The sequence below is a fragment of the Tyto alba genome, unplaced genomic scaffold, assembly GCF_018691265.1.
Source record: "Tyto alba isolate M040663 unplaced genomic scaffold, T.alba_DEE_v4.0 Super-Scaffold_23, whole genome shotgun sequence".
NCBI lineage: Eukaryota > Metazoa > Chordata > Aves > Strigiformes > Tytonidae > Tyto > Tyto alba.
The window spans coordinates 27,575,971-27,590,104 of record NW_024881297.1 but is presented as its reverse complement, the minus strand read 5'-3'; the positions used below and the strand labels follow the sequence as shown (position 1 = coordinate 27,590,104).

General features: G+C 61.7%; 2 protein-coding genes across 2 annotated transcripts; one reads left to right on the top strand and one right to left on the bottom strand.

Annotated features, from left to right (window-relative positions):
- The first annotated feature begins 59 nt into the window (after window positions 1-59).
- SHMT2 (serine hydroxymethyltransferase 2) lies at window positions 60-4,674 on the top strand. The gene is made up of 12 exons (XM_032997821.2): window positions 60-189; window positions 1,215-1,412; window positions 1,516-1,595; window positions 1,799-1,999; window positions 2,083-2,164; window positions 2,396-2,518; window positions 2,603-2,742; window positions 2,951-3,116; window positions 3,189-3,288; window positions 3,553-3,708; window positions 3,982-4,089; window positions 4,256-4,674. Exons 1-12 carry the CDS (start codon window positions 166-168, stop codon window positions 4,381-4,383), a joined length of 1,506 nt encoding a protein of 501 aa, XP_032853712.2. The 5' UTR covers window positions 60-165; the 3' UTR covers window positions 4,384-4,674.
- Window positions 4,675-5,600: 926 nt separating this feature from the next.
- On the bottom strand, window positions 5,601-12,258 carry NDUFA4L2 (NDUFA4 mitochondrial complex associated like 2). Its single transcript, XM_032997817.2, has 4 exons — window positions 12,115-12,258; window positions 7,987-8,075; window positions 6,099-6,159; window positions 5,601-5,859 (listed from the first exon to the last, which is right to left on the bottom strand). The coding sequence occupies exons 1-4, from the start codon at window positions 12,169-12,171 to the stop codon at window positions 5,803-5,805; spliced, it is 264 nt and encodes an 87-aa protein (XP_032853708.1). The 5' UTR covers window positions 12,172-12,258; the 3' UTR covers window positions 5,601-5,802.
- Window positions 12,259-14,134: the final 1,876 nt, after the last annotated feature.

Here is a 14,134-nt window from a genome sequence, read left to right as displayed (position 1 = left end):
CGGGCGGGGGGGCGGGACCTCCAGTTTCCCGTCGGGCTCCGCGGTGCCAGCAGCCCCCTTGGCCCCGCCCCTCCCCGGACGCGCTCGCGCGGCGGGGCGGGGCTGGGCAGGGACCGGGAACGGGGCCGGGGCAGGAATCGGGACCCGCCTGCAGCGCGGACCGCGATGTGGCCGCTCCGCCTGGGCAGGGTGAGCCTCGGAGCTGGGAGGGGGGGGGTCCCGGTGCTCGGAGGGTCCCGGCGCCCGCAGGCAGCCCCGGAACCCGGGGGGGGGTCCCGGTACACGGGGAATTCCTGGTGTTCGCAGGGGCTCCCGGTGTGCGGGGGGGGGGGGATCCCGGTGCCCGAGGGGTCGTTGCCTGCGTGCCCATTTCTCCTGGCCCTGCCCGTCCCAGCGCCCCTTTGCAGCCGGGGGGTGCGGTTCCTGCCCGCCGGGTGTCGGGGCAGCGGTGCCCGGTCCCAGCCTCCCCCCCCCACCCCGGGCTGGGCAGCGGCATCACCGGCCCGAACCCCCCCCCCGCCCCCCGCCACGGACTTTGCATCCGTCCCAAAGTCCCCGGGCCGGGGCAGCCGCCGCCGCCGGCCTTGGCCCCTGCCCGGTGGCCGCGGTCCCGCGGGTGATGCAATGGGGCGGCGGCGGTTACATCACCCGGGACCGGGCACCAGCCCCGGGCACTGTCGGCAGGGCGGGGTGGGGGGCACGGTTCCTCTTTCGTGCTCCGTGGGCTGATGGGAGCAGCGGGGGCCCCCCCCCCCGTTGTGCACGGTGCTGCATGGGCAGGGCGCTAACCCTAACTTCCCCTGCCGTGCACAGCGGGGGGGGGGCCCCCCGTGGGGTGGGTGAGGGTCTGGCTGTCCCGTGTGTGCACACACACATGCACACGCGTGTGCAGCACTGCTGTGCACATGCTCTGCACCCACAGCGGGTTTGGCTGCCATTCCTGCTGCTTCTGCACAGGCTCTTAGTGGAGGCAAGATGCTCCTGCCTCAGCTGCGGGCCTGGGAGATCTTGTGGGGGGTCCCCATGTGCCCTGTGGGGACCTTGGGGGTCCCCACATGCCCACTCTGAGGGGTGGCACCGGTGGCTGGAGAGAGAACGCTGGCATCTTGCTGCTGGCACTGTCACTTGCTGGTCCAGGGACACTTTGGGGGTAAGGAGACCTGGCACCCGCCTGTGCGGGGTCGCAGCCTGTCATCCCACCCTCTCCTGCACAGGTCCTGCAGCGATGTGGTGGCCAGGTGGCCACTGGTAGCCAGTGGGCACAGCATGGCACTGCCGCGGCGGCTGCCACCGGCCATGTGCCCAGCTGGACGGGGCAGGAGAGTCTGGCCGAGAGCGACCCCGAGATGTGGACTCTGGTCCAGAAGGAGAAGGATCGGCAGTGCCGGGGGCTGGAGCTCATTGCCTCTGAGGTGAGGGACAGGGTGCTTGGGACAGGGGTTGGTGACGGTTCTGGGGCACCCCTGCTCAGGTGGGAGCCCTGCTGCCCTGTCTCTGACCCCCCTTTTCCTCCAGAATTTCTGCAGCCGGGCAGCACTGGAGGCCCTGGGCTCCTGCCTTAACAACAAGTACTCGGAGGGGTACCCTGGCAAGAGGTAAGGGCGGGGAGCAGGCTCTGGGGGGTGGGAGGGCACCAGGGGCATCAGGAGTCCTCCCGCAGCCAGGATTCGGCTGCAGGAAAGGTTAAGTGGAGCCTCAGAGCAGGAGTGTGTGCTTCCAAGGGGAGGCTGTCCTCTCCACCAAGGTCGGCTGGGGGGCAGGGGGAAGGCCCCCTGTAACCACCTCCCTTCTCCCCCAGGTACTACGGGGGAGCCGAGGTGGTGGACCAAATCGAGCTGCTGTGCGAGCAGCGGGCTCTGGAGGCATTTGACCTGGATCCTGCCCGCTGGGGCGTCAACGTTCAGCCCTACTCGGGGTCTCCAGCCAACTTCGCAGCCTACACAGCCCTGCTGCAGCCCCACGACCGCCTGATGGGGCTGGACCTGCCTGATGGGGGCCAGTACGTAGCAGGGTAGGGCAGCCTGGAGCCTGCTGCCTCCTGGGGTGCCCAGCCTGATCCCGTGCCTCTGCCTTCCCCTGCAGCCTCACACACGGATACATGTCGGACATCAAGAGAATCTCAGCAACTTCCATCTTCTTCGAGTCGATGCCCTACAAACTTGACGTGAGCTGAGGGGGGCAGGTTCCTTGGGGAAAGGGGGATCTGCTGATCGCGGTGGTGCCCCTGCGGTGCCCGAGCTGCCCTGCCATCCCCTGTCCTACCCTCCCGGTGTCCCAAGCACGTCCTGGTGCCACGGGGTGCTTGGGATCTGCCTGTGGTTCAGCCAGACGTGCTGGGCGCAGGGTGGTACATGTGCCTCCTTCCACCAACTGTCTGTCTGTCCGTCCCTCACAGCCAGCCACAGGGCTGATTGACTACAACCAGCTGGAGGTGACAGCGCGGCTCTTCCGTCCTCGTCTCATCATCGCCGGCACCAGCGCGTACGCCCGCCTCATCGATTATGCTCGCATGAAGAAGGTACAGGGAAGCAGAGCGAGGGCAGTTCACGCCCCGTTCATGGCCATGGGGACAGGGACAACCTGTGACTGCCCGTGTCCCCAGGTGTGCGAGGAGGTGAAAGCGTACCTGCTGGCGGACATGGCGCACATCAGCGGGCTGGTAGCAGCCAAGGCCATCCCTTCGCCCTTCGAGCACGCGGACCTGGTCACCAGCACCACGCACAAGACCCTGCGCGGTGCCAGGTGAGGCTGCGTCCTGCCACCCATTTCCATGGCAGGGGAGCGTGAAGCAGAGGTTGCGTTTCATGGCTGGGGGCCAGAGCTGAGCAGGAGGGACCCAAGGGAGGGTGGTTAGCGGTGTTGGCGCTGCCCTGTGGTGCGGGGAGGCCAAGCCCCTGCTGTGGGGTGATGGCAAGTGAGAGGAGCGGTACCAGCTCTCTCTCACTGCCAGGTCAGGACTGATCTTCTACCGCAAGGGCGTGCGCTCCGTGGATAAGAAGACAGGCAAGGAGACGCTCTATGACCTGGAGGACAGGATCAACTTTGCTGTCTTCCCCTCCTTGCAAGGGGGGCCCCACAACCACGCCATCGCTGCCGTGGCTGTGGCCCTCAAACAGGTTTGTGCCACCACGGTGGGCTCAGGGCTGGGGGCAACCCGGGCCATGCACTGATGTGGTCTCCCCTCCCAGGCCAGCTCGCCAGCTTTCCACCAGTACTGCCAGCAGGTCCTGAAGAATGCCAAAGCCATGGCGCAGGCCCTGCTCCAGCGCGGGTACACCCTGGTGTCAGGTAATGCCTCCTTCCCTGCGCTTTTGGGGACAAGAAAGGACAAGGTTGTGGTAGGTGAGAAGTGGCACTGCTCATTCTCAGTGCCCCTAGGCAGCAGTGGGGAGCGTGGACAGGTTGGGGGTCAGAGGAGGGGGGGGTGCAAGGCAGAACAGGGGCAGCACTGCAGAGTGGGGAAGGGGCTGGGATGTGGCAGTGAGGAGAGGGGGGTGGCTGGGGTTGCTCTGGGCTGGCTGTTGCTCCTCACCCTTTTCCATTTCTCCCCAGGTGGCACCGACAACCATCTGGTGCTGGTGGACCTGCGGCCCAAGGGCATCGATGGTGCACGGGCTGAGCGGGTGCTGGAGCTTGTCTCCATCACTGCCAACAAGAACACATGCCCAGGGGACAAGAGTGCACTCACGCCAGGGGGGCTGCGCCTGGGTGAGGGACGGGCCCTGCTCAGGGGGGTCTTCCTGCCTCCTTTTAGACCTTTCCCTGGAGGGGGAATCCCCAGGCTTTTACCCCAGGGCATCCCGTCTCTGTTTTTCCCCTCTCTGAGGACTTCACGCAGGGAATTTGGAGCCAGTTTCTGGCTCAGAGAGGGGCACAGGACCCCATGGGGGCTGGTACTTGGGGATCCCCTTGGTGGTATTGACTTCTTCAGATGGTGCTCCTGAGCAGCTGCTGGCCCTGACGGTCTCTATCCCCCCCCAGGTGCCCCCGCGCTGACCTCCCGCCACTTCTGCGAGGAGGATTTCCGGAAAGTTGTGGCTTTCATCGACGAGGGCATTGCGCTGGCCCTGGACGTCAAGAGCAAAACCAGTGAGTGAGCAGGGGACCCCATCTCCCTACTTCCTGGGTGCCAGTTGGCAACTCTGGGGTGGAGGGACTGCACCCCGAGCTGGTGCCAGCCTACCCCCTTGTCTGGGCAGGGACAGGGCTGCTGTAATGTGTCCCCCCCTCTTACTGGCTCCCCCTTCACCCCCAGGCAAGCTCCAGGAGTTCAAGACCTTCTTGCTGCAGGATGCGGAGACGCAGTGTCGCGTGGCTGACCTGCGCCAGCGCGTGGAGACCTTTGCTCGTGCCTTCCCCATGCCTGGCTTCAGTGACCACTGAGCCGGGGCTCTTGCCCATCCTGCTGGGCCAGGACTACCTGGGGGCAAGAGGAGACTTAAAACCACCCTCTGCATTCCCTACTCCCCTTCGTCCCCTACCAGCACCTTTGGGCTGGGAGCGGCCCACCCCTGCTCTCAGTGTTAGGGTACAGAGACACCCCCCTCCCCCCAGACCCTGATGGGGAGAGGGACCAGCCTTTGCTCCAGCCTCATCCCCTCTGTCTAAGCGAGTATTGCACTTTTTTACAAGGTGGGCGTTGCTAATAAAAGTGGGGGGCAGAGCCTGCCAGTACGGAGGTGTGTGGATGCTGAGCTGGGCAAGGAGAGGTCAGTGACAAGGTGCTGTAGGGGACAGTGTCCCCAGGGCCCCTCGGCACTGTGCCCAGTTGCTGTGGTGGATGTGGGTCACAGACCCCTGGGTCCCACTGGCCACAGTCATGCCTCGGTGTCCTCACCCCTTCTCCTCCCCCCCCGGCACTTCACTCGGTGGGCTCTGAGGGCAGGGGGGAAGCAGGGGGTTACACTGAGCCCCTGAGCAAGATGGGTGCGCTGGGGGGGCTGTGGTCCAGGCTCCCCTCCCTGCTGTGCTCCTGCTGCTGCGTGCAGAGGTGCTGCACAACCCCCTTGCTCCCCTCCTGGCCGCTGTCTGTTCCCTGGCCCATCCCACTGTCCTAGGTCCTCTGCCCTGCATTACCAGCTGCAAGTTCTCCCACAGAGCTTTAGCTAAACCAAAACAGCACCAGGCACAGCTCTGCCTCTGGCAAAGCTGGCCCCCTGCCCCATGGCACATAACCCTGGGAGAGCAGGAGCTGTGCACACATGTGGGACACGCACATGCATCCACGTGCACGTGTGTGCGTGACCCTCTCTGCTCCACAGGGCTCTTTTTCTCTCCAGAAGGGCTGGGTCAAGCCCGGGGTGGTCCCTCAGCAGCCCCATGGGCCCTGGAGCGTGGGAGAGCGGAAACGCGGCGCCAAGGGGTCATGAACTGCTGCTTCCAGTGGAACGTGAGACCCCACCCCAGCCTTCATCAAGGGGTGTTGAATGTTTCCTACATTTATGGGCCTGGGAAACAGCATACATAATCTATTTTGCTGCTTCCCCACCCACAATAATTACTGCCCTATGAGTTTAATGCAGGTGAGGCATGATGGCAAGAGCCGTGTGCCAGGCGGGGCGGGAGGGCGCAGGGGTGCTGGAAGCAGTGGTCATATTGCTCCAAATGGTGTGGTTTATTGGGGGGGGGGGGGGGGGCACAGCCCCAGGGTTTGGGTGTGCTGGGGAAGCAGTCAGACCTGTGTGTGCGGTGACTTGCAGAGCTGTGGGACAGGTGAGAGCCAGGAGGGCTGGCAGGGGCAGTGGCGGTGCTGCTGGGGGGTTGGGTGCCCTCTCCCCTGCCCCAGCACGTCCTGGGGTCAGCTCAGAAACTGGGACGGTCTTTCTTGAGGCTCTTGTAGTCGGTGGAAACTGCCAGAAACTGGAGAAGGGAGGGATGTGAGAGGGGGTCATGTTCCCCGTGGCTGTCACTGCAGCCTGGCTGTAGGGTGGGGGTACAGCACTCCCCTCCCCAGATCTGAACACAAGGAGCTGGAGGGCTCACGCACCTCTGCCCCAGGGCTGATGCCACCTCTCCCCCTTCCCCGAGGAAAACATGATGGCTTGCCCTAAATTCCCCCTCCCCAGAGGGCCAGGTCCCTGGTTCTCCCAAGTGCTTACTTTATACTGGTCCGTGGGGCTCAGCTTATTCCAGGGTTCAGGATTATTTTTTCGATCCCAGCTGCAAGGGGTGATGGGGCCATCAGCACCTGTAAGGAAGGTGGGGGAGACAGGTGCCCCCCCGCCCTCCCCCCCCCCCATTTTACCCCCACTAGTGCCCCCAGCCCTGGTTTTCTGCAGAAATAATCCCTGATGCCATCAGACTCACACTCCCCAGCTCTGCTGCGGTTGGCAGGCTGGGGGGCTCTAACCAGGTCCCTCCAAGCCCCCTGGGGTGGGGGGCCGGGCAGGCTCCCTGTGGAGCTGCTCCCAGAGCATCCCTGCCCAGGCTTGTGCCATGGCCACGGCCTGACTCACCCAAACCACAACCTGGCTGCTGCCCCAGCCCGCGGGCCACCTCATCGGCTGGATGTGCAGTGGTGCACGTCTGCCTGCCCTCCCGCCCTGGTCCCCCCAGCCGGCACCTCTGCATGGACTGCCCTGCTGCACCCCTACCCGAGGGGCAGCCTGCCTTCAGGCCTTGGCTGCTCTGCCCCCGCTTCCCTTTCCCAAACTCGCTGTTTGGTGGCAGAACGAGGAGGGAAGCTGCTGCCTGCCCAGCTGTGCACACCTGCCGGGAGCAAGCAGGGACCCAGCAGCCATGTGCGGCACTCCTGAGCGTGCAATGCTGGTGAGTGTGCAAGGCAACTGCACGGGGTGGCTGCTGTTGGTCAGATGAAGCATTCCCGAAGAGGCCACATCCCATCCTGTCCCAGGAGGGGTTGTGGAAGGCCAGCAAAGCCGTGGGATGGGTCCCTGGAGAAAGCAACTCACGTCTCCCCTTCTCTCATTCCCCTGCAATCCGCTGGTGTTGGCCAAGAGCAGCATTTTCCATCTGGGAAGCTGCGTGAGCATGCGTGTGTGTGTGCGTGCACGTTGGGAGCTGGAGGGGGGTCTGTGCTGCAAATACAGACCCCTGGAGCTGTTTAATAGCATTAATGTGCTGTGGGGATGCTGCTGCTGTTTTATTCCCCCCTCACACACACACATGCACACCCCTGCGCTTCCACCATCAAAGACAAGGTGCCTGGATCTGCTAATTGCTGAGCTAAGTACCCTGGGCAGCTGGCGTCAAATTAAATCAATGAGCGTTTTACCAGGAGCAAACAAATATTAGATAGGCATTAGACAGCATGGGGCTGCAGGGACCGTGGGCCACTGAGCTACAAGGGAAAAAAAAAAAAAAAAACAAAAACAAAAACCCAAAAAACAAAACAGCCTCGTGCACCACAGCATGCCTGTCTGTCCTGTGCCAATCCATCCACCCTCTATTCCTCATCAATCCATCCTCACACCTCATCTCCCTCTCCCTTCTCTCCCTCTCCATTCATCCTTGCACGCTGTTTTTATGTCTGTCCATCCCTCCCTCTCTCTCTCCCCATTCCTTCTCCAACTGTCCATCGCAACAGTTTCCCATTCCTCTGTCATCCCATCCCTTCCCACAGCCTTTCCCCCTCTCCATCAGTCACATACTGGTTTTATCTGCCTTGCCATCCTCCCATCCATCCTGGTCCCACTGCCATAACCCCCCTGCGTCTCTCTCCTGCCCTCTGCCAGTCTCACAGCAGCTGGTGCAGTCCCAGACCAGCGGGCTGAAGGGGCCCTTGTCATGTCCCTCGCCCTCCCCAAGTAAGGAGAGGGCAGATGGTGCCCCAGCTTCCTTCACCCACTCCGGGCACCTCTGCACCCAGGTTTACCCTCTTCCCCAGCCCTTGCCATGAAGGCGTCAGAGCGTGTCCAGGCACCCTGTGCACCCCAGCACCCACCCACCACACCTGAGCACCTGACCCCCAGCTCCAGGGGCACGGGGCAAGTGCCGAGGGGTGTCCAGGGGCACTCCAACCCATACCTGACATCCGGGCTGTACAGGGCCAGCCTTAGCAAGTACAGGACGGCACTGCCCAGGCCAACACTGATGAAGCCAATGAGTGGAATGAGCTGCAGAGAGAGAGAGAGAGAAAAATGAAAAATACCCCAATAAAATGAATATTTATCAGGCCGACTGGAGAGTGAAAGGGAGAGCTGACACACCGGGAGATTTACAGGGGAAATATGGCAGAGCAATCCTGTAGCTGGGCTGCAGTACACAGTGTAGCTGTCAGCTTGAGTGACTGAATTAAAAGAGGGAGAGAAAAATCGGCTCGTGTTGGAGAGGAATTGGATTTGGAATGAGAAATCACTTCCCCTCCACTTGCTGATGCCCGGCGCCAGTGCTGGCTGCTGCGGCCATGGGTGAGGGCCCAGGGGCCCTGCTCCTGCTGCGGATGGTGCCCCTGGTCAGGCTGGTGAGCCTTGGCTAGCCATTCCTCCTTGAGGGACTAGTCCCTGCCTAGTGCAGGGCTGAAGCCTGGGCAGGGTTTGGCCCCAGGCCATGCTGCTCCATTCGGGCAGGGTCTCTGTCCCCCTGCACCTGCCCCTCCACGGCCCTGCACCCCTTCCACACCATCACCCTGTGAACCATGAGATGAAGAAGGTTTAGTTCATCTTCTCCTGCACCCACAGCGGGGACAGACTGGGGCTGGGCATCGTGCCAGCGGCCAAGCAGCTGGGTCCAGGGCAGGGCTTGGGGATGCAGTGACAGCACAGAGTGTGTGTGTGGGGGGGGGTCACTCAGCACCCCTCCCAGGACCTGCCTCAGCCCCACAGCAGACGCTCCTGTGAGAAGGAGGTCCCTTCGTCCCGCTCTGTGCACACAGGGGCTTTCATCGTGCCTTTGCAGGGCGACCAGCTCCATCTTCTCATCTCCGCTCCCTCCGCCGCTCACGCTGCCAATCCCCCAGTGCCCGAGGGGACGCGGCCTCAATCGGAGCCGAGATGAGGCTGCTTTGACCTCCCCCAAATTGCCGCGGCCCCGTGCCGGGGGAAGACAGTCTGAGCATAATGAACCTCTCGCCAACCTGTGCCCCTGGGAAGGCAAACACAGCCGGCGCCTCGCGGTGCCCATTAGTTCAGAGCGGGGAGCGGGGGCCAGCGGTGCTGCAAGAGCCATGCGCACCGTGCAGTTTGCATTGCTGCTACCTGAGCGCCTGGGTTATATCTGTAGTTCTGCTTAGCAGCTTGAGCTCTTAGCAAGCGTTTCTGAACGCCCCCCCACCCGACCACCCACTACATGGTGACTCAGTTTCCCCACCTGGATGAGACTGGGGGGAAACAACCCTAAAACATGAAGAAAAGTGTCTGTCCGAACCCCTCTATTCTCTGCCAAGCACCTCAATGACCTGCACGGGGAGGTGGGCTTGTAGGGAACACACGTGGGCAGTCAGATGCGTCCCCCTCCCCAAGTGCTCCTTGCCCAGCCTTCAGTCCCCGGCTGGATGCCATCCAGTCCTCTCCCAGTGCCCCCAGCATGGCCCAGCTTCTGCTCAGCAGCACCCATAGCCAAGCCAAGCAGCACTCTGTGCTCACGCCGGCTGATCAAGCGCCCAGCAGATGCCAGCGCCAATTCGGAAGGTTAGAGGCATCAGCAGATAATGATCTTTTGCGCCGTGTGCGGCTGGGTGCCAAGAGGATCTGGCAGTAGCCGCTACCCAACTGCGCCGGCTAATCAAGACAAACTCCACAGTGCCTGGAATTGTGGTGTCTGTTGGAGGAAATTTGGGGCGACGGGTTCGTCTCACCATCTGCTGCTGACACCTTCTGGGTAATTAATGCCTGGGAAGAATTAAGGGTAGGGGGAGCTAGGGGAACTGCTTCAGGCAGCAGGTAAGGGGCTCTGGAGCTGCAGGTGCAGGTAGTGGGGCCTGATCCCCTCCAAGACATGCACAAAAATAAACAAGACGTATTGAAAGTTTGACCTTAAGCATATGGAAACTTAAAATGCTGCTTGTGTGCGTGCAGCGTTTGCCCTTTAACCCAAACTGTGGGGACCTGTTGGGAGTGAGGCAGGTGCCGCCCTGCTCCCTGGGACCCCCGTCTCTGCCAGCAGTGGGGCTGAGCCCCCTGGCCAGGCATGGCTGGTCCCTGCCGCAGGCTGGCTGCAGCCCCAGACACTACCCAGCATTTCCAAGTGGCCCAGCAGTGAGCCAGTGTCAGCTCTGCCAGAGTGAGGATCTGGCCCCGTTCCTACTGCTCTGGCTACAAAAATAGCAGGAAGGAGAAAACAAACACGTGAAGGTGCTGGGTGAGGCAGGGGCCCCGTGCCCCCTGTGCCCTGGACTGGGTGGGACAAGTGCCTCATGCCAGGGGGTGGATGAGCATCCCCTCCAGCAGCAGGACCACGCTTTGGGATGGGTCATGGTGGGACCAGTGCCTGAAAAGCTCTGGCTGAGCTGTGCAGCCCCTGGCCCGCCATGCCAGGCGGGTTCTTGTCCTGCCAAAGCTCCTGCACTTCACCACCATGGCACTTCACCACCACGGTGCTCACCGGGACATTAATCACCAGGACATTAATCACTGCCAGCTGGGCAGGCAGCCCGGCATGCTGTGGTGAGAGCATTTATTGCCAGGTGAAAGTGCTGATGTACCTGCCTGGCACGTGCTGCAGGTGATCACGTGTAATGGATGACACTTCAAAAATTGCCCCAGCAACCTCTACTGGCAATAATCCTGCTTAATGGCACTAGGTGCATGCCAGGTACTTCATATACAGGCACGCAGGACCAATCCCCCCTTACGTGTACTGTTTGGGGGCTTCTCTGTGCCCTCCAAGTCGTACACAGTCCTCTGACAGCTGGGGAAACGGTGGTGGACATGAACAGAAAAGCCCCAAATCCCACCGTTCTCCACACAGAAACATGCAGCAGTGATGTGAAGATAGTGCAGGAGCCCTGGCCTGTGCTGTCCATCGCCCGCTGTCTCAGAGCAGAGGCATCCTGGCCGCCTGTGCCCTCCGTGCTGGCAGCACGCAGGCACCCGCCTTTCCCTGGAAGATCCCAGCCCCAGGGCACCTCCTGCTCCAGTCCTGGACTCCCCTCCGCTGTGCGAGCCAGGCGTCTGGACTCTCAGCCACGGCTCATCATCCTTTCCAGCCTGGCCGCTCTACCCGCCCCAAACCCAACTGCCAACAGCTTACGTGACTCGCAGCCCGGCGCTTGCAGCTCACAAACCCTCCCCAGGCCACCAGCTCCTGCCGGGTCCCCAGGAAGGGCACTGGGCAGTAGGGAGAGGGGAGGGCGAGGGCTGGGGACCTTCTGACAAGGGCTAGGTCTCTGCTGCAGGAGGGGATCCAGCCCAGTAGCAAAAGAAGCCCATCCTGGCAGGGCAGGGGCACTGGCACAGCTGCCACTGTCTCGGAGGGTCTGTATTTTATGAGGGTTGAAGCATCTTTGTACACAAAACCCTCAGCTTGAAATTTCGATGGCAGGGGACAGGGACGGATCTGAGCTGAAAGGATGGGAGTTGGCACTTCAAACCTGGAGCTGCCAGGGAAAGTGGAGAAAGGTCTTGATTTCCATCTCCCTCCCCGTCCCTCAAGATGCCCCTGGAGCAGGGTGTAGCTGGGGGGGAGGGCACGGAGCAGCACCCTTCACCCAAGCAGCGGCTGGCAGGCGTGCCTGTCAGGGTAAGTAAGGCTGTGCATGTGTAAGAGTCGACATGCCCAAAGCCCAGCCCAGCTCAGCAAAGGAGCCCTGGGCCCTCGGTGGCACTGGATGGGAGGGTCAGCAGGGTGGTCTCACCTCTCCTCAGTAAAGGAGGGCTGGGGACCGCCAGGACCGCCTGGCTTACCTGGAAGATGCTGCGAAAATCAGGACAGCATGAAAGGGAAGCTGGCAAGCAGGGACAGCCTGGGAAGGCAAGAGGAGGGCAGAGGAGCTGGACCGGGAGGCTGAGAAGGGATTTGGGGAGTGGGAGGAAGAAGGGGCTGGTGAAGGGCATAAAGGGCAGAGGAGGGCAGGAGGAATGGGGGGAAGGGGGGTGGGAAGGAGGGACAGGAGCTGCGGGAGGTCCCTGGGAAGAGGAGAGGGGCAGAGGGATGAAGAAGAATGGGGAGGAACGGGGGGATGGGGTCGCTGGAGAGGGAGGGTGTGGGGTGACTCACTCCGGGGTGCCTCTTGACATGCCGGGAGAACATGCCTCCGAGCAGGGGGCCCTTCATGGTGAGGGTATGGGGAAGGTCCGGCTGCGATGGCAGGTCCCCGCGAGCCGTCTGAGGATGAAGGGTGGGCAGGAGATGTGAGGGAGGCGTCTGTGGCAGGGCTGGGAGGGACGGGGCGGGACGGGATGGGGAACCCGGCCCAGGGACACTGCAAGCTGGGAGGGGGAGGCTGAGGATCAGGTCCTCTGCCCCTTCCAGCCTCTCCTGTAGTGAGCCCCAGTGACTGGGTTAATGATGAGCTTTGGGTTTGGATGCCTGAGGTCCCTGTGTGCTGCTGCACCCTAGACAGACCACATTCGTGCCTCAGTGTCTCTCTCTGTAAAAGGGGCCAGCCCTTTCCCTCCATGTGCAAATCCTTCACAGGTTGATTTGCACCTTCCTGCCAGGGCGAACGATGAGTCGTGTGATTTGTTATGACAACTTCACCGATGTTTGCTGCCTCCCCTCAGCGCCCCCCTCCACCCTCCCATTTATGATAAATGATATAACACCCAATTTACATTTAGCAATGCAAATCTCCCTGGCAGTAACAGATGCTGCTGTGCATATGGAAACCAGCTATTTGTATCCACTGGCTCTTAACAAAAGACTGGGGAGATGGACGGAGTAGGCAGCCGAAAGCAGCAGCTTGGAACTGAGGAGTGACTGAGTCTCCCCAGCCCTTTTCGAGGGGGGGGGGGGCTGGTCATGGTCTGGGAGTGGCAAGAGCCAGTGCAGCCCGTGTGTGGAGGGGCAGCTGGGGGCAGAGCGTGGTGGCATGGTGTACAATGGTGGCAGTGTCACACACCTGACAGGCACAGGTCAGTCCCTGTCACACGCCCCTTCCACTGAGGGCTCGCAGCCAGAAGCCAGTGCGCCTCAGTAGACCAGTCTTTGCTCATGCAGATGCATACATACATGCACACATGCATGCACAGGTAGACAACATACATGCTGACATGGCAGCAGGCACTTGCACAGGAACAGTCCTACACATGCGTGCATGCACACATGCACACAAGAGCTCTGGCAAGTCTTTTTACTGCTGACCTGTAAGCCCCGAACTTTGCAGTTTTGGCTTAGAACACCCCCAGGGAGCCTCCACTCTCACACACACACCCAGAACACCACTGCTGCCCCCCCAGCCCAGCACTCCAGCCTCCCTCCCCACCTCAGCACCCTCCGCCCGGCACAGAGCAGCCCTGTGGGTGCCACTCATTTCCAACCTCATTTCTTTCAGCAAAGTATAAAAGGACAAAGGAGAGAAACTTCTCTGGAGTGTGTGGAAATAAATAAACAAGGCCTGAATTGCAGCCAGCAGCGCCGTGTTGAGGCCTTTGTTGATATAATTAGAGTTTTGAAATGGGATTGATTAAGTGCCACTCCCCAAGACAGAGTGCATCCTGCCCTCAGCACAGGCAGGCGCGTGTCCTTCGCTGTGTTACTCTGCCAACGGGTGCTGTGGCACAGGGGCAATAGTGTGGTGCATTGGGGGGGGGGGGTAGGGTCACAACAGAGGCTTGTGGGAGGGGTTCACGGGGCATGTGAGTATGCACATGCGTGTAAGGAGTGGGGCTTGTGCAGTGCCATAACCCCTTTGGAGCACAGCACCGACGCACTGAGCAGGGATCCTAAGAGGGCATCCAGCAGTGTCAGGAGCCCAGGACATCTGAGGCGGGGGGGTCTCGGTCCCATCACAGCGAGGTCTGCTCTGGAGCAACCCGCATCTCTGCCCCCAGGCCCAGAGCAAGCTCGGAATTCCCTGCAGACAAGCCCAGGACTTCCCCTAGAGATGCAGCGGGATTCCCTGCCCACAAAGCCCAGCTGCCTCCGTGCTCATTAATGATTGTAATTAAGAGACAGTTTAATTCTGTGCCGTGGCTTCCCTCTTCCGTGGTGATTACAGCATGTGCCCTGCTGCTCAGGAGCCCTCCTGGGGTGGCTGCCCGCTGCCCCACGGGGGCTCAGCCCTGCGAAGTGCTGA